The sequence below is a fragment of the Mustelus asterias genome, chromosome 5 (assembly GCF_964213995.1).
Source record: "Mustelus asterias chromosome 5, sMusAst1.hap1.1, whole genome shotgun sequence".
In the NCBI taxonomy this organism is placed as follows: domain Eukaryota; kingdom Metazoa; phylum Chordata; class Chondrichthyes; order Carcharhiniformes; family Triakidae; genus Mustelus; species Mustelus asterias.
Window position 1 is genome coordinate 142,372,942 of NC_135805.1, and position 19,472 is coordinate 142,392,413.

The 19,472-nt window shown below is 46.6% G+C and overlaps 1 protein-coding gene across 2 annotated transcripts in view; it reads right to left on the reverse strand.

Annotated features, from left to right (window-relative positions):
- LOC144493860 (potassium voltage-gated channel subfamily KQT member 5-like) overlaps window positions 1-19,472 on the reverse strand; it is a 281,576-nt gene that overhangs the window by 24,099 nt on the left and 238,005 nt on the right. The window contains exons 4-7 of one of the 2 annotated variants that reach the window (XM_078213434.1): window positions 11,838-11,983; window positions 9,565-9,690; window positions 7,575-7,685; window positions 1,050-1,145 (exon numbers count right to left, since the gene is read on the reverse strand). In XM_078213434.1, the coding sequence (XP_078069560.1) occupies window positions 1,050-1,145; window positions 7,575-7,685; window positions 9,565-9,690; window positions 11,838-11,983 (479 nt within the window). Of the gene's footprint in view, window positions 1-1,049; window positions 1,146-7,574; window positions 7,686-9,564; window positions 9,691-11,837; window positions 12,014-19,472 lie in introns of both variants that reach the window. The other variant, XM_078213433.1, reaches the window with a different exon arrangement.

Genomic DNA, 19,472 nt, shown 5'->3' on the forward strand with positions numbered 1-19,472 from the left:
GACTTTGTTTTGATGGCCAAGGGTGGAACGTGCGCCTTGCTTGGACACGAGTGTTGATAATTCCTGACAATTCAGAGATCATTAACTGATCTAGCCGGCCATATTAAAAAAGAGATTGAAAAACTCAAACAGCCTCCATCCTTCACTCTTTGGGGCTGGGCTTTGGGTTGGCTGGGCTCCCTGGGAACATCCATCGTACAAGGAATTGTGTTCTTTTTCATTGTTGTCTTAGCATTCCTTGTAATTATGCAAATGATCAAATGCATACAGTCCACACAGGGCACAACAATGATAACGGCAATCTGTGTGGAGAAAGGAGCACCCTCGATACCAAATAACCCTCCGGGACCCGAGAATGTTTACTTGAAAACATCCATTTAGTGGCATAATCTTGGGCTAGCCAAGGGCAGAAAAGGGGATATGTAAGAGGGAATTTAGAATAAATTGGGATTAAAAGCCTAATAGATCAGGGTAGATTAGATCACAGTGAATAGAATATAGAGCAGTTACAAAGAGCCCAAAAGATACAATTTGCATAGGGACACCTACAACCAGTGTTAGAGAATTTAGGCATGTATTTTTGAAAACATATTCTGTATTAAAAGCATATACCTTGGTTAATAACTCTCACAACACCAGGTTAAAATCCAACAGGTTTATTTGGAACCACGAGCTTTTGGATTGCTGCTCCTTTATCAGGCGAGTGGACAGTTGGGTTTACAAACAGGGCATATATAGACAGAGACACAACTGCAAGATAATGGTTGGAATGCAAGTCTTTACAGGTAATCAAGTCTTTACAGGTACAGACATTGCGAATGGAGAGAGGGATAATCACAGGTTAAAGAGGTGTGAATTGTCTCTCTTGCTGAATGGCCTACTTCTGCTTCTAGTTTCTCTGTTTCTATGTTTAATGCCTCCCTTCTTTTGGGGATAGAATTTACTTTGCTTAAAATCAGCGCAAGAACTTTGTCACTCCCTTGTCTGATTCAGGCAGACCTGTGGAACTGACTGACACGCTCAATTATATAGAACAACATGGGGCCTACCTGAATGAGGCTGGCTGCCGGATTTCTTCTCTTCTCAAAGTGTTTCTGCCGATGTTGTTCTTGAACCTTTAAGGCGAACCCTGAGCCAAGAATACCCTGTGATAAAGGCCAAGAAGACATGTCAGTCATACCCAGTCAAACTGCTTACATGCCCAACAAAGGTTGCTGGGAGGAGGGGTTATTGAATTATAGTCCCTTGTTCTGAGCCCGATTTTACCTTTCATAGAAACTCTACAGTGCAGAAGGAGGCCATTCAGCCCATCGTGTCTGCACTGACAACAATCCTAACTCGGCCCTAGTCCCATAACCCCACATATTTACTCCACTAATCCCTCTAACCTACGCATCCTGAGACATTAAGGGGCAGTTTAGCATGGCCAATGCACCTAACCTGCACATCTTTGGACTGTGGAAGGAAACCAGAGGAAACCCACGCAGACATGGGGAGAACGTGCAGATTCCACACAGACAGTGTCCCAAGCGGGAATCGAACCCGGGTCGCTGGCGCTGTGAGACAGCAGTGCTAACCACTGTGTCACCATGCCACCCCAGTCTCCTGTCCTATCCCCCCTGCAGGTTCATAGAAAAGAATCCATAGAAACCCTACAGTGCAGAAGGAGGCCATTCGGCCCATCGAGCTTGCACCGATAACAATTCCATTCAGGCCCTATCCCCGTAACCCCATGTATTTATCTTACAAATCCTCCTGACACTAACTGGCGATTAACTGGCCAATCAACCTAACCTGCACATCTTTGGAGGGTGGAAGGAAACCGGAGTACCCGGCTCCAGTCAGGCTTTTCTTTCTTGTAATGTTGTGATGTATTGTTCATCTACTCCTCTATGGAAGGGACACGTTAGGTGAGATGTTAATGTTGGGAAAATCACTTCTATTAAAAAGTCATGTAATGAAGTAGAGATGCAGCAGTAAAACTCGGAAGAGCTGGCATCGATTACCATCGTTGCAAAACACCAATCTAATGTTCTTCTGATCTGTCTGCTCCTTGAGGAACAAACCAGGACATCGCAATTCAGAAAACTACAATCCTTCCCTCCTTCATCCTTGTTTTCAAATCCCTCCATGAGCCTTCCCTATCTCTCCAACTCCTCCAACCACAACCCGCTCTGCAAACCTCTAATTCCATCCTCCAGTACTGCCCCGATATTAATCTCTTCATCATTGGAGGACGTGCCTTCAGTTTGAGGCTGTAATCTCTGGAATTTCCCCCCTTCCCCCCAAACCTCTCCCCTTCCCTACCTCTCTCTCCTCCTTGAAGTCCTTCCTTTAAATTTACTTCTTTAACCACATTTCTGGTCCTGTCCTAATATCTCCTAATGTGGCTTCTGTTTATTGTTGCGTGACAGCACTCCTGGGAAGTACTTTAAAATGTTTAAACTACATTAATGACACTGCATAGGTACACAATGGTGGCACGGTGGCACAGTGGTTAGCACTGCCTCCCAGTGCCAAGGACCCCGGGTTCAATTCTGGCCTCGGATGACTGTCTGTGTGGAGTTTGTACGTTCTCATCGTGTCTGCGTGAGTTTCCTCCGAGTGTTCCGGTTTCCTCCCACAGTCCAGTGCGGGTTAGGTGAATTGGCCGTGCTAAATTGCCCTTTAGTGTCAGGGGGATTAGTAGGGTAAATATGTGGGGGTTACGGGGATAGGGCCTGGGTGGGATTGCTGTGGATGCAGACTCGATGGGCCGCATGACTTCTGTACTATGATTCTATGATTGTTCAGGGATCTTCACCCACCTTTCCAGGGTCCTGTGATAATTCAGTGTCGCTTCCAACTTCTTCCCTCTGGAAGGTCTGCTCTTGTGGTTAAACAAACTGGTGAGAGTCACTCACTTATTTAAAGTGGTGTTGAGATCTTAACAACATTACAATGTGCATTGCTTTTCTAGACTCGCATGTAGCTCTTCTGTCTGACAGAGCAGCGGGGATCCATTGTGAGGGTTTTAACCCTAGTCTGCCCATTTCCCATCATGGAGGGAATTACAATTGAACCTGAGGAAGTCATTTACAAACAGGAGCCCATTTAGTCCCTTCTTCCACCATTCATTTCAATCACGGCTTTATTCTGGAGTTGAGAGGGTTGGCTTATGAGGAGAGACTGAGTAGACTGGGACTATACTCATTGGAATTCAGAAGAATGAGGGGAGATCTTATAGAAACATACAAGATTATGAAGTGAATAGATGAGATAGAAGCAGGGTAGTTGTTCCTACTGGCGGGTGAAACTGGAACTAGGGGGCATGGCCTCAAAATAAGGCAATGCAGATTTAGGACTGAGTTGAGGAGGAACTTCTTCACACAAAGGGTTGTGAATCTGTGGAGGCTACCTCATTGAATGTTTTTAAGGCAAGGATAGATACATTTTTGAACAGTAAAGGAATTAAGGGTAATGGTGAGCGGGCGGGTAAGTAGAGCTGAATCCACAAAAAGATCAGCCATGATCTTATTGAATGGCGGAGCAGGCTCGAGGGGCCTACTCCTGCTCCTAGTTCTTATGTTCTTATTTCTATCTCAACTCCTTTCACTCATAGAACATAGAACAGTACAGCACAGAACAGGCCCTTCGGCCCACGATGTTGTGCCGAGCTTTATCTGAAACCAAGATCAAGCTATCCCACTCCCTATCATCCTGGTGTGCTCCATGTGCCTATCCAATAACCGCTTAAATGTTCCTAACGTGTCTGACTCCACTATCACTGCAGGCAGTCCATTCCACACCCCAACCACTCTCTGCGTAAAGAACCTACCTCTGATATCCTTCCTGTATCTCCCACCACGAACCCTATAGTTATGCCCCCTTGTAATAGCTCCATCCACCCGAGGAAATAGTCTTTGAACGTTCACTCTATCTATCCCCTTCATCATTTTATAAACCTCTATTAAGTCTCCCCTCAGCCTCCTCCGCTCCAGAGAGAACAGCCCTAGCTCCCTCAACCTTTCCTCATAAGACCTACCCTCCAAACCAGGCAGCATCCTGGTAAATCTCCTCTGCACTCTTTCCAGCGCTTCCACATCCTTCTTATAGTGAGGTGACCAGAACTGCACACAATATTCCAAATGTGGTCTCACCAAGGTCCTGTACAGTTGCAGCATAACCCCACGGCTCTTAAACTCCAACCCCCTGTTAATAAAAGCTAACACACTATAGGCCTTCTTCACAGCTCTATCCACTTGAGTGGCAACCTTTAGAGATCTGTGGATATGAACCCCAAGATCTCTCTGTTCCTCCACAGTCTTCAGAACCCTACCTTTGACCCTGTAATCCACATTTAAATTAGTCCTACCAAAATGAATCACCTCACATTTATCAGGGTTAAACTCCATTTGCCATTTTTCAGCCCAGCTTTGCATCCTATCTATGTCTCTTTGCAGCCTACAACAGCCCTCCACCTCATCCACTACTCCACCAATCTTGGTGTCATCAGCAAATTTACTGATCCACCCTTCAGCTCCCTCCTCTAAGTCATTAATAAAAATCACAAAGAGCAGAGGACCAAGCACTGATCCCTGTGGCACTCCGCTCGCAACCTGCCTCCAATCCGAAAATTTTCCATTGACCACCACCCTCTGTCTTCGATCAGACAGCCAGTTACCTATCCAATCGGCCAAGTTTCTCTCTATCCCACACCTCCTCACTTTCATCATAAGCCGACCATGGGGGACCTTATCAAACGCCTTACTAAAATCCATGTATATGACATCAACTGCCCTACCTTCATAAACACACCTAGTTACCTCCTCAAAAAATTCTATCAAATTTGTGAGGCACGACTTGCCCTTCACAAATCCGTGCTGACTATCCTGGATTAATCTGCATCTTTCTAAATGGTCGTAAATCCCATCTCTAAGGACCTTTTCCATCAATTTACCAACCACCGAAGTAAGACTAACCGGTCTATAATTACCAGGGTCATTTCTATTCCCTTTCTTAAACAGAGGAACAACATTCGCCATTCTCCAGTCCTCTGGCACCATCCCCGTGGACAGCGAGGACCCAAAGATCAAAGCCAAAGGCTCTGCAATCTCGTCCCTTGCCTCCCAAAGAATCCTAGGATACATTTCATCAGGCCCAGGGGACTTATCGACCTTCAGTTTATTCAAAACTGCCAGGACATCCTCCCTCCGATAGGAACAACTACCCTGCTTCTATCTCATCTATTCACTTCATAATCTTGTATGTTTCTATAAGATCTCCCCTCATTCTTCTGAATTCCAATGAGCATAGCCCCGGTCTACTCACTTTTGCTTCATCTGACTTGATATTCTTACCTAACAAAAACGTATTGATCTCAATCGCCAATGGCTCTAATATGAAGATTGGCTTTTTACAAAAGATAATTGTTTCTTTTTATCTTTCTTATTCAATCCTTTAATCATCTTTAGCACATCAAACGAGGGAGGTAGTCATCATCTTCAGGAAGTGTAGTGGACGACATGCCCCTGTCCACATCAATGTGGATGAAGGGGAAATGGTCGAGAATCTCATGTTTCTAGGTGTCCAGATCGCCAACAACCTGTCCTGGTCCCTCCAGGCCGACGCAATAGCTAAGAAAGGCCACCAACACCTCTACTTTCTCAAGAGGCTGAGGAAATTTGGCGTGTCTGCTATGACTCTCATCATTCTTTACAGATGCACCATAGAAAGCATCCTTTCCGGATGTATCGTAGCTTGATATAGCTCCTGCTCTGTCCAAGACTGCAAGAAACTACAAAGGGTTGTGAACGTAGCCCAGTCCATCACGCAAACCAGCCTCCCATCTATTGACTCCGTCTACACTTCCTGCTACCTCGGAAAAGCAATCAAGGACCTATGCACCCCGGACATACTCTCTTCCACCTTCTTCCATTGGGAAAAAGATACAAAAGTCTGAGGTTATGCATCAACAGCTTCTTCCCTGCTGCCATCAGACTTTTGAATGGACCTACCTTATATTAAGCTGGTCATAGAATCCCTACAGTGCAGAAGGAGGCCATTCGGCCCATCGAGTCTGCACCGACCACAATCCCACCCAGACCCTATTCCTGTAACCCCACAAATTTACCCTGCTAATCCCCCTGACACTAGGGTCAATTTATCATGGCCTATCAACCTAACCCACACATCTTTGGAGTGTGGGAAGAAACCGGAGCACCCGGAGGAAACCCATGCAGACACGGGGAGAATGTGCAAACTTCACACAGACAGTGACCCGAGGCTGCAATTGAACCTGGAGCCTTGGCGCTATGAAGCAGCAGTGCTAACCACTGTGCTGCCCACAGTGGCACATCTTTCTCTACAACCTAGCTATGACTGTAACACGACATGCTACACCCTCTTCTTTCCTTCTCCCCTATGTATTCTATGAATGGTTTGCTTTGTCTGATTAGCAAGCAAGAAATAATACTTTCCACTGTATCCCTAAACATGTAACAATAATAAATCAAATCAAATCAAATCACAAGGGAAGCAATGGCCTAGTGGTATTATCACTATTAATCCAGAAACTCAGCTAATGTTCTGGGGCCCCTATTTCAAATCCCACTACGGCAGATGGTGGAATTTGAATTCACTAAAAAATATCTGGAATTAAGAATCTACTGATGACCTTGGAACCATTGTCAATTTGTTGGAAAAATCCATTTGGGTCACCAATGTCCTTTCGGGAAGGAAATCTGCCATCCTTACCTAGTCTGGCCTACATGTGACTCCAGAGCCACAGAAACCTGGTTGACTCTCAACTGCCCTCCAAGGGCAACTAGGGATGGGCAATAAATTCTGGCCAGCCAGCGATGCCGATGCCCCACGAATGAATTAAAAAAAATCAAATTCATTGCATAACCTAAGGCATGAAAATATAAGGAAATCTCTATTTTTCTCTCTGTTAATCCTAGGTATGATTAGATGAGTCCGCTCTGTTCTCCCCCTATGGTTAGTATATCCTTCCTGATAGCCGTGAGATGGTTGAATGCTGAACAAGGCTGTCTCTCTGCTCTCCCCAACAACATAACTCAGCACGAACCTCTGAGTAGCATTCATCCTTTAGCAGGGAGGTTTCCAGCTTGCTGCCCTAATAGGGCCACTTTGTTTTTCATTCGTTCGTGGGACATGGGCGTCGCTGGCTGGCCAGCATTTATTGCCCATCCCTAGTTGCCCTTGGAGGGCAGTTGAGAATCAACCACATTGCTGTGGCTCTGGAGTCACATGTAGGCCAGGCCAGGTAAGGACAGCAGATTACCTTCCCTAAGGGACATTAGTGAACCAGATGGATTTTTCCGACAATCGACAATGGTTTCATGGTCATCAGTAGATTCTTAATTCCAGATATTTTTTATTGAATTCAAATTCCACCATCTGCCGTGGCGGGATTCGAACCTGGGTCCGCAGAACATTAGTTGAGTTTCTGGATTAATAGTCTGGTGATAATACCACTAGGCCATCGCCTCCCCTCTGTTGGGGCAGTGAGTTGTGATTCTAAGAACTGCTTTCATTCCATTCGGTCTCTTTACCACCTGGGAGGTACTCACAGCGGGAAGTGCAAAGAAGGAAATCCCAAGGAGAGCAAATCCAGCCGACAGCAGCCTCCCGAGCCACGTGGTGGGAGTCTTATCCCCGTAACCAATGGTTGTCAGGGTGATCTGGGGGGGGAAGAAAAGATCGCACCTTACAACCTATTAGCATCTAAAGTAAAATAAAGTTTGTTTATTAGTCACAAGGAAGGCTTACATTAACACTGCAATGAAGTTACTGTGAAAATCCCCTAGTCGCCACACTCCGGCACCTGTTCGGGTACACTGAGGGAGAATTTAGCATGGCCAGTGCACCTAACCAGCTTGACTTTCAGACTGTGGGAGGAAACTGGAGCAGCCGGAGGAAACCCACGCAGACATGGGGAGAATGTGCAGTTTCCACACAGACAGTGACCCAAGCCAGGAATCGAAGTCAGGTCCCTGGCGCTGTGAGGCAGCAGTGCTGACCACTGTGCCACTGTGCCTATCTGTATCTATATCTGCCTTCACCCATGAATCGGATTGGCTTAATAGTCCAGCCTCATAACTGGGGCCTAAGAGAGGCTTACAAACGGGGATGGGTCTGACACAAACTCAATTCCAACCTTCTCAAATCATGACGGGTGCCGCAATACATGGCAGGGGTGGGTCACCAAATAAAATACATGATTATTGACCTTGGAAGTTCTGGCATGGTTGAATATCGGGGATTGAGATTATGGGATCTTGCTGTGCCCCAGAACTATCAGAGAGGGTCGAGTATCCGGGAGGGATAACATGGGATCTTGCTGTGCTCAAGAACTATCAGATAGGGTCAACTGTCAAGGGTAGACAGTGTGGGATCTTGCTGTGCCAGACCGACCCTGAAGCTTCAAGGCCTGACATGTTACTCAAAAGACAAGCTGCTCACATCTACAATGGAGGTGATAGGCCGTTCAATGTTTCAGATTGAGTGGTGATCCCGTCATCAAGAACTTTCTAAAATAAATCACACAGGGTGATCAGGGGCATTCCGTATCTGAGGTGGCTTTCCCCAGCTTTTGTCCGGCCAACTGGATAAATTGTGAATGTAAGTGTTCCTGAGAGTGAGAGAGAGACAGAGAGAGAGACTAGGTGGGAGAGAAAGAGAGTGGGAGAGAGAGGGAGTGAAAGAGAGAATGGGAGAACACGTGGGCAGAGAAGCAAGGGGGAGGATGAAGAGAGACTGGGAAAGAGATAGAGCGAATGGGAGAGAAATAGAGCGTGCAAGAGAGAGAGTGGGAGAGAAGGAGAAAGTGTGGGGCAGAGAGGGGAGGGAGGGATTGAATGGGAGAGAGTGTAGGAGAGAGAGTGTGAGGGAGAGGCAAAGAGTGGGAGGGAGTGCGAAAGGGAGAGAGTGGAGGCGGACAGGGTTGTGAAGAGAATGAATGGCGGAGAGACAGCAAGGGAGAAAGTGAGTCGGGGAAAGGAAAGGAGAGAGAAAGTGAGGGAGTGAGAGAGGAAGCGGGAGAGAGAGGCACAAGAGTGGAGGAGCGGGAAGGGAGCTAAGAGAGGAAGTGAGAGAGAGGAAGAGAGAAATTAGCGCCAGAGAGACACCAAGGGAATAGTAGGGAGAGAAGGAGTGAAAGAATGTCACGGAGAAAGAGTGAATGGGAGAGAAAATAAGTGAGAGAGAGTGAGAAGGAGAGCAAGTGGGAAAAGAGAGATTGAGACAGAAACAGAACGAGGGAGAGCGAGGGAGAGAGAGAGAGTGAGGGGGAGAGAGAGAGAGTGAGGGGAGAGAGAAAGAGAGTGAGGGGGGAGAGAAAGAGAGTGAGGGGGGAGAGAAAGAGAATGAGAGAGAGTGAAGAGAAGAGAGAAACAGAAGACAAACACTGGACTTGGTGACATTCTCGTGTCGATGGGCTGGTGTTCGAACGAGCACGTGAATTGTTTGTAACTTGGAGTCTCTCAGTCTCAACTATCCCTGTTAATATTTCTCCCCAGGGACCGTTCTAAAGCAAAATGGCAGTGCAAAGGTTGTACTCACTGTTCCCCACCACAGGGCGTCGGCATACGTGGCAAACTCAGTATTCGAATCCTTCTCTACCAAGTAAACAAGGAACGAGGAGAAGATCAGCACCAGGAAGCCAATGTACCAAGCTGTAATCAGCTCCTGTTGGGAGGAACAACAAGGGTGTAAAGTCAGAGCTTCCTGGCTTCCTCAGCAGCAACAGGAGTAGAAGTGAGGCGATGGCCTAGTGGTATTATCGCTCGACTATTAATCCAGAAACTCAGCTAATGTTCTGGGGACCTGGCTTCGATTCCCACCACGGCAGATGGCAGAATTTGAATTCGATAAAAAATATCTAGAATTAAGAATCTACTGATGACAATGAAACCATTGCTGATTGTCAGAAAAACCTATCTGGTTCCTTTAGGGAAGGAAATCTGCCTTCCTTATCTGGTCGGGCCTACATGTGACTCCAAAGCCACAGCAATGTGGCTGACTCTCAACTACCCTTGAGCAACCAGGAATGGGCAATAAAAGCTGTGGAGATGCCGGCGTTGGACTGGGGTAAACACAGTAAGAAGTTTAACAGCACCAGGTTAAAGTCCAACAGGTTTATTTGGTAGCAAAAGCCACACAAGCTTTCGGAGCTTTCTGAGCAGAAACTGATAGCCAAGTTCCGCACACACGAGGACGGCCTCAACCGGGATATTGGGTTCATGTCACACTATTTGTAACCCCCACAGTTGCGTGGACCTGCAGAGTTTCACTGTCTGTCTTGTCTGGAGACAATACACATCTTTTTAGCCTGTCTTGATGCTCTCTCCACTCACATTGTTTTGTTTCTTAAAGACTTGATTAGTTGTAAGTATTCGCATTCCAACCATTATTCATGTAAATTGAGTTTGTGTCTTTATAAACTCTGTTTGTGAACAGAATGCCCACTCACCTGAAGAAGGGGCTTAGAGCTCCGAAAGCTTGTGTTGCTTTTGCTACCAAATAAACCTGTTGGACTTTAACCTGGTGTTGTTAAACTTCTTACAATAAATGCTGGCCAGCCAGCGACACCCATGTCCCACGAATGAATAAAATAAAAAAGAGTGGAAAACAGAAAGAAATGTTGCAATGGATGACGTCACAACATGATGGCACTAATCCCAGCGATCAATCACGATCTCGGAGTCTACAACAGACCCAATATGGAGTGAGGATATCTGCGGTGATAGAAAGCTTTGGGAACGAGAGGTCTAAAGTCACCTTTGACAAAGGGTCATCTGGACTCGAAACACCAGCTGTTTTCTCTCCTTACAGATGCTGCCAGACCTGCTGAGATTTTCCAGCATTTTCTCTTTTGGTTTCAGATTCCAGCATCCGCAGTAATTTGCTTTTATTTTGTCTAAAGTCACCCAGTTTTTTCAGACATGGTACACTCCTCGTGTTATCATACCACAAATGACTCATACCATATCCCGAACATGTCATTTACTGCACCAAATCAGTTTGATATTAGGAATTAATCGGTGCTAGAATCATAGAAACACTACAATGCAGAAGGAGGCCATTCGGCCCATCAAGTCTACACCAACAACAATCCCAGCCAGGTCCTAGTCCCAGAACCCCACACATTTACCCCGCTAACCCCTCTAACCTACACGTCCCTGGACACCAAGGGGCAATTCAGCATGGCCAATCAACCTAATCATCACATCTTTGGACCGTGGGAGGAAACCAGAGAACCCGGAGGAAACTCACGCAGACACGGGGAGAATGTGCAAACTCCGCACAGACAGTGACCCAAGCCGGGAATCGAACCCGGGTCCCTGGAGCTGTGAGGCAGCAGTGCTAACCGCTGTGCCACCATGTCATCCTGATTACTTTTACATCATCCCAAAGTGTGCCTGTTCCTTAGATTGGCCACTCGCAGGCAGTGGTATTGTCTTTCCCAGATTCATTTAGAATTTGCCCCTTTTGAGCATGTTGAGTGGTTGCATTGTTCTGGGCAAGGTGGAATGGATTGTCATGTTCCACATTGTCCAGTTCATTGCACAATTCTACAAACAGGAATCTCTCATTTCTTCCATCCTCCACTTAGACAACCCCAGATCGAAGGGCATGCCCTCACCGTCAGACCCTCAATGAGTGGTGCCACCTCCAAACGCCAACCTTCCTCTTACCTTGAGACTGGCTGGTCACATTGAGATTGGAGGAAATGGTTCACTTAGGGAAAAGGTGGTGGCGTCCTGTGTAAGAGAGAAACCCCCCCGACAAGGCAAACCGATGAGTCTGCCGTACCTTGCACCCGACTCACCCACCTTACTGTGTGCGTAAACCACAGACCCCAGCAGCTTCCATGTGCCCCCTCGATGGTCCATTCTGACCATGCGGAGGATCTGCAGAAAGCGGAGGCTCCGGAGGGCAGAGGTGGCGAATATGTTCCCCTGGGTACCGGCAGCGATGACTGCAATGGAAGCAATTAGCACGATAATATCTGGCGAGGGAAAGGAAAGCATGTCACCAATCACAACTCATCCCATTTCTCTCCCGCTTTCTGTCACAAACCTCTCAACGTTTTCCCTCCGTCTCCTCAATCTCCACCTTCAAACATTGAAAAACAGTTGCTTTGAAAGTTTATCAGTGTCACAAGTAGGCTTACATTAACACTGCGATGAAGTTACTGTGAAAATCCCCGAGTCGCCACACTCCGGCGCCTGTTCGGGCACACTGAGGGAAAAATTAGCACGGCCAATGCACCTAACCAGCACGGCTTTCGGACTGTGGGAGGAAACCGGAGCACCCGGAGGAAACCCACGCAGACACGGGGAGAATGTGCAAACTCCACCCAGACAGTCACCCAAGTCGGCAATCGAACCTGGGTCCCTGGTACTGTGAGGCAGCAGTGCTAACAACTGTGCCATCATGCCGTCTACCCATCCTTTCGCTGATTTTAGACATCTCTGTCAAATCACCTCATGGCTTCCTCTGTATAAACAAAAACAGTCTGAACTTTTCAAGTCTTTGTAATATTATATAGCAAGCCGTCAATCTGCACTGTGTGCTCGATCCCTCAAACACTCTTCTCATACTGTTCAGCCTCTTACTGTTCACCGAGCTCCAAACAACGGTTAACATTTGATGTAGGTTCCTTATTACATTTTGACTTTTGTATTCTGTACCTCTTTTACGGAGTCAAGGCTGGTGAGTGAGTCATTTTCGTTGGAGGGACTGAGGGGCAACCTGATTGATTTTGATTCGATTTGATTTGATTTATTATTGACACATGTATTAGTATACAGTGAGAACTAATGTTTCTTGCGCGCTATACAGACAAAGCATACCGTTCATAGAGAAACAACGAAAGAGTGCAGAAAAGAGTGTTACAGTCATAGCTAGGGTGTAGAGAAAGCTGAACTTCATGCGAGGTGGGTCCATTCAAAAGTCTGACAGCAGCAGGGAAGAAGCTGTTCTTGAGTCAGTTGGTACGTGACCTCAGACTTTTGTATCTTTTTCCCGACGGAAGAAGGTGGAAGAGAGAATGCCCAGGATCGAGGTGTACAACATTATGAGGGGCATGGATGAGTGGATAAGGAGCAGCTGTTCCTCTTAGTTGAAGGGTCAGTCACGAGGGGACACAGGTTCAAGGTGAGGGGCAGGAGGTTTAGGGGGGGATGTGAGGAACAACATTTTGACTCAGCGGGTGGTGACGGTCTGGAATGCGCTGCCTGGGAGGGTGGTAGAGGCGGGATGCCTCACATCCTTTAAAAAGTATCTGGACGAGCACTTGGAACATCATAACATTCAGGGCTCTGGGCCAAGTGCTGGCAGATGGGATTAGGTGGAAGTTCAAAGTTCAGGTGTTTCTCATGTGTCCGTGTGGACTCGATGGGCCATAGGGCCTCTTGTGCACTGTATGATTCTGTGATTGTGTGAGTGGTGTGCAGATCAACAACCTTTTTAAAAATGTTTTTTTAGCATGTGCATTAATCATTAAGCCAGGCAATAGCTTCAGCAGCGGTGAAATGGAGCTCTCGGAGCCCTTGTCAGGGAGCAGTCGTCAGTAATGTGGGTCACTGAATGGGGTGCACCACAGGTTATCTGAAGGCCCTTTTGATGCAATTTGCTGCACAAAGGCTTTGACCAGTACGGAAACCATTGAGGAATGCCCAATGTTGATGTGGCAGGTTGAAGCCCGGGTTAGGGGGGTGTGGGATCCGTGATGAGGAAGTGGTTTTTAATGGTGACATATTGCTTCCATTCCCATAGGGCCTCTGCTGTTATTCCTTGGCACGGTGGCCTTAGCCATACAGGCATGTGTCGGTCAGATAGGATCTCACTGAATGGCAGAACAGGCTGAATAACCCCTTCCTGTTCCAATAATGCCGTCAAATCCAATATTCCAATGTCCTTTGCCTCTCTATTTGAGTACATGCCTTCAGCTACTGAGGCCCTGCGCTCTGGAATTCCCTCCCTAAACCTCTCCACCTCTCTACTTCTCTCCCCTGTTCAGTTTAGAACAGCTCACTCTCTCTCTTCCACTCTCTATTTCCATCTGTGACTCACACTAATTGTTTCTGCAATGAGTGTGAAGCTGCTCCCAGTGTTTGGTTTGGAGTCTTGCTCAGCAGCATCTGTTCCATCACCAGAAACCTCCGACCTCGACCATAGCTGGGATTCTCCGGTACCCCTGCAGTGAATGGGGTTCGGATTGTGGATCAGACTCCTCGTTCTTGCTGGCAGCAGGGCGGGTACGGAAGGGATCGGAGAATTCCACTCTCTGTGGCTAGCTGGATCTCAATGTGGAAAAACTACGTCACCACGAAGACTGAATTCGCTCAACTCTTTTCTAACAACAGGAAATGATCATGGGGGAATGGTCACTTTGGAAGGAGTAATTTGACAAGGAAGTGTTAAATGAATGGCAGGATGCTAGGAAGTTCTGTGGAACAAAGGGACTTTGGTGCGTTTGTCCACAGACCTCTGAAAGCGGAAGGGCATGTTAGTAGGATGGTGAAAAAGACATACAGGACACTTGCCCATTATCAATTGAGGCATAGATTACAAAAGCAGGGAAGTCATGTTGGAGTTGTATAGAACTTTGGTGAGGCCACAGCTGGAGTACTGTGTGCAGTTCTGGTCGCCACATTATCAGAAGGATGTGATTGCACTGGAGGGGGTGCAGAGGAGATTCACCAGGATGCTGCCTAGGATGGAACATTTAATTTATGAGGAGAGGTTTGAGAGGCTTTGGTTGTTTTCGTTGGAGCAGAGAAGACTGAAGGGCGACCTGATCGAGGTACTAGATTATGAGGGACATGGACAGAGTGGATAAGGAGCAGCTGTTCCTCTTAGTTGAAGGGTCAGTCATGAGGTGATGCAGGTTCAAGGTGAGGGGCAGGAGGTTTAGGGGGGATATGAAGAGAATCCTTTTTATCTAGAGGGTGGTGACGGTTTGGAATGCGCTGCCTGGGAGGGTGGTGGAGGCGGGTTGCCTCACATCCTTTAAAAAGTATCTGGATGAACACTTGGAACATCATAACATTCAGGGCTATGGGCCAAGTGCTGGCAGATGGGATTAGGTGGGGGTTCAGGTATTTCTCGTGTGTCGGTGCAGACTCGATGGGCCGAAGGGCCTTGTCTGCGCTGTATGGTTCTATCAATGGCTGACCATTCCCTATCCCCTACCTCAATGCTGAAGGGTGAGATGAGTCAATTCAGGACAAGTCACCTGACACAGCATTTCAGTCTGATCCTTGACATAATAATCTCTAATCCCTCATAATATTTGAGATTTTAACACCGGATTTCATCAGCTGCCAACGTGAAGAGCTCTTGTTTTCTTTGCTTGAAGAAAACCCTCTCACCAATTCGAATCACAAGATGAATTGGAGCGAACTAATTTGCTGAGAGTGATTAATTGTGTGTGTAACTTGAAGTGATTTTTTAACTTGTCACATTGCCCGGCAGACTTTGTAAAGCCTGATCAACAACCGCGTCAGAGCAGAGAAAACACCTGTTCAAGGATGTTGTAGTGAAGATGATTTATTGGGGAGAATGTTCAGATGCGGAGATCAGGGCACCGAGAAAAATGAGAAGTTTAATGTGGAAAGAGTTTCTCCCCCCTCTCCATTAACCCCTCGCACTGAGCACAGTGGGAAACGTTCAGGTCTCATTTAACTTTAGCAGTGCCAGTTGTGGCTCAGTGAGTAGCACGCCTGTCTCTGAGTCATGAGGTTTTGGGTTCAAATCCCACTGTTGACTTCAGCCTCCACAACATGGGGAGCTGCTCCCAATGCGGTCTACTGTACATTGGAGAAACCAAACGCAGACTGGGTGACCGCTTTGCTGAACACCTTCGGTCTGTCCACAAGCAGAACCCAGACCTTCCTGTCGCTTTGCCATTTCTCCACACCATCCTGCCCACATATCCATCCTTGGCCTTTTGCAATGTTCTAGTGAACCCCAACGCAAACTGGAGGAACAGCACCTTCAATTAGGCACTTTACAGCCTCCCAGACTGAACACTGAGTTCAACAACTTCCGAGCATGAACTCTACCCTCGATCTTCACCTCCTTTTCCATTTATTTTATTTCATTTTATCTTATTTATTTATATACAATAAATAATGAACAAATAAATCAAAGGAAAGTACAGCACAGGATCAGGCCCTTCGGCCCTCCAAGCCTGTACCGATCCTGATGCCCCAACTAAACTAAAAATAAATTCTGCCCTTACTCGGTCCATATCCCTCTATTTCCTCCCTATTCACGTACCCATCCAGATACCCCTTAAATGTTGCTAATGTGCCTGTTTCCACCACCTCCTCTGGCAGTGCGTTCCAGGCACACACCGCTCTCTGCGTGAAAAAATTCCCCCGCACGTCTCCCTTAAACTTTCCCCCTCTCACCTTGAACCTTTGCCCCCTTGTATTGACACTTACACCCTGGGAAAAAGCCTCTGGCTATCCAACCTGTCTATGCTTCTCATAATTTTGTAGACCTCTATCAGGTTTACCCTCAGCCTCTGTTTTTCCAGTGAAAACAATCCTAGTTTATTCAACCTCTCCTCATATCCAACACCCTCAAGACCAGACAACATCCTGCTGAACCTTCTTTGCAATCTCTCCAAAGCTTCCACATCCTTCTGAAGTTCCATGATATTTTTTGCACTGGTTTCGAACACATCAGGCAGAAGTTTACGGCCCTTCCACTGGCAGGATCTTCCAGTCCCGCCGCAGTCAATGGAGTTTTGATTCGATTTATTATTGTCACACGAATACAGTAAGAAGTATTGTTTCTTGCGCTATGCAGATAAAGCATACTGTTCATAGAGTACATAGGAGAGAAGGAATGGAGAGGGTGTAAAATATAGTGGGTGGGATTTTATGGTCTCGCTCGAGCAAGACTGGAAAATCCCGCCTGAGGTCAATGGATATTTCCATTATCCACCCCTAGCTCGCCCTAATTCCTAGCCTGGAATTGGAGCGAGCCATGAGTGGCAGGCTGGGAGATAGAATTCTGACGATTGTTACAGTCATAGCTCGGGTGTAGAGAAAGATCAACTTAATGCGAGGTAGGTCCATTCAAAAGTCTGATGGCAGCAGGGAAGAAGCTGTTCTTGAGTCGGTTGGTACATAATCTCAGACCTTTGTATCTTTTTCCTGTCAGAAGAAGATGGAAGAGAGAATGTCCGGGCTGCGCGGGGTCCTTAATTATGCTGGCTGCCTTTCCAAGGCGACGGGAAATGTAGACAGTGTCATTGGATGGGAGGCTGGTTTGCATGATGGACTGGGCTACGTTCATGACCCTTTGTAGTCTCTTATGGTCTTGGTCAGAGCAGGAGCCATACCAAGCTGTGATACATCTGGAAAGGATGCTTTCTATGGTGCATTTGTAAAAGTTGGTGAGAGTTGAAGCAGACTTATTGAATTTCCTCAGCCTCCTGAGAAAGTAGAGGCATTGGTGGGCTTTCTTAACTATAGCGTTGGTGAGGAGGGACCAGAACAGGTTGTTGGTGATCTGGACACCTAGAAACTTGAAGCTCTCGACCATTTCCACTTCGTCCCAGTTGATGTAGAGAGGGGCATGTCCTCCACTAAGTTTCTTGAAGTCGATAACTATTTCCTTTGTTTTACTGAGATTGAGGGAGAGATTATTGCCATTGCAATATGTTGAATGGCTTGCCGCATATTCTGTTGCAAAATTCCGCCCTGCATGGGAGAAACAGTTCCTGCCACGGAACCAGCCTTGCCCCCAGGTGAAAGGATGAACAATGAGAGTTTCTGCTTCTTGCAGTGGCTACAGATCCGCAAACAGACTCAAACCATTTGAGCTTTTTCGGGGACTCAAATGCATTAATAGGCCTGTTTTAAATGGTTTCAATTTTTTTTTAACCTTATTATGAAAGCACGTACTTTTCCTAACCTAACCAGAAAGCCATTCTATATATTTTATAAAGGTCATTTTGAATTCTTGAAATTCAGCTTACTCACAGCTACTGGAGTGACACTGTGGCTAAAAATGCTGATGTTTCTTTCCCCTGATAAATCCATTTCAAGCTTCATCAATTAAATTTAACAAGTTATGACTCTTAAATCTATCAATATCGTTTTAGTGCAAATATTTCATTTTGAAAAAAATGCATCTTAAAATGCTGCCCAGGTGTACCAGGACACGACAGATTTTTTTGGATGTATCACAGCTTGGTATGGCTCCTGCTCTGACCCAGACCGCAAGGAACCACAAAGAGTTGTGAACGTAGCCCAGTCCATCACGCAAACCAGCCTCCCATCCATCGACTCCATCTACACTTCCCGCTGCCCCGGAAAAGCAGCCAGCATAATCAAGGACCCCATGCATCCTGGACATACTCTCTTCCACCTTCTTCCGTCAGGAAAATTATACAGAATCCCTACAGTACAGAAGGAGGCCATTTGGCCCATCAAGCCTGCACCAACAACAATCCCATCCTAACCCCATAACCTCACATATTTACTCTGCTAATACTAGGGTCAATTTAGCATGACCAATCAACCTAACCCGCACATCTTTGGACTATGGGAGGAAACTGAAGCACCTGGAGGAAACCCACGCAGACACGGGGAGAATGTGCAGACTCCTCAGAGACAGTGTCCCAAGATGGGAATCAAATCCGGTTCCCTGGCGCCATGAGGCAGCAGTGCCAACCACTGTGCCATCATGCCGCACTGGTAGCCTGAGATCACGGACCAACCGACTCAAGAACAGCTTCCTCCCTGCTGCCATCAGACATTTGAATGGACCTACCTTATATTATCTACCTACCTATCTTTTTCTACACCCTAGCTATGACTGTAACACTACATTCTGCACTCCCTCCTTTCCTTTGTCCCGATGTACTCTATGAACGGTATGCTTTGTCTGCATAGCGCGCAAGAAACAACAGTTTCACTGTATGCCAATACATGTGACAATAATAAATCAAATCAAATTTTGTATTTGGTGAGATGCAAAAGAGTTTGAGCAGAAAATTGAGGAAGAAATCTTTTCAAAACGGGCGCAATTTTGAGCGCAACTTGCAGCCAGTTTGCACAGACACGCAGAAATCCCAGGTCAGAATGTGACTTTGACATTTCAATGCTGTGTCACGCTGCCGTGTTTCCGCCTTGCGAGCTTATTGTGAGCAATGGAATATCGAGCCCTGTTATATTTCATATGCAGCTTGTCAAAGCAATGTGCTTACTAGCAGTGTATGCAGCAAAGCTGATGTGTGCTGTGCCTCGCTGCACCGCTTCATGGTCTGATAAACCCGACAGAGAGAGAGAGGCTGCAGCAGATTTCAAATCACTGTCGATGTGAGAATGATGCCTCTGCAGTTCGAGACAGAGCTCACCAAGGATCGCAGGTTGGAGCTAACCTGTGCGTCTCTTTCCAACAAGTAATTACATTGTTTTCCCACATCCTGGATACATACC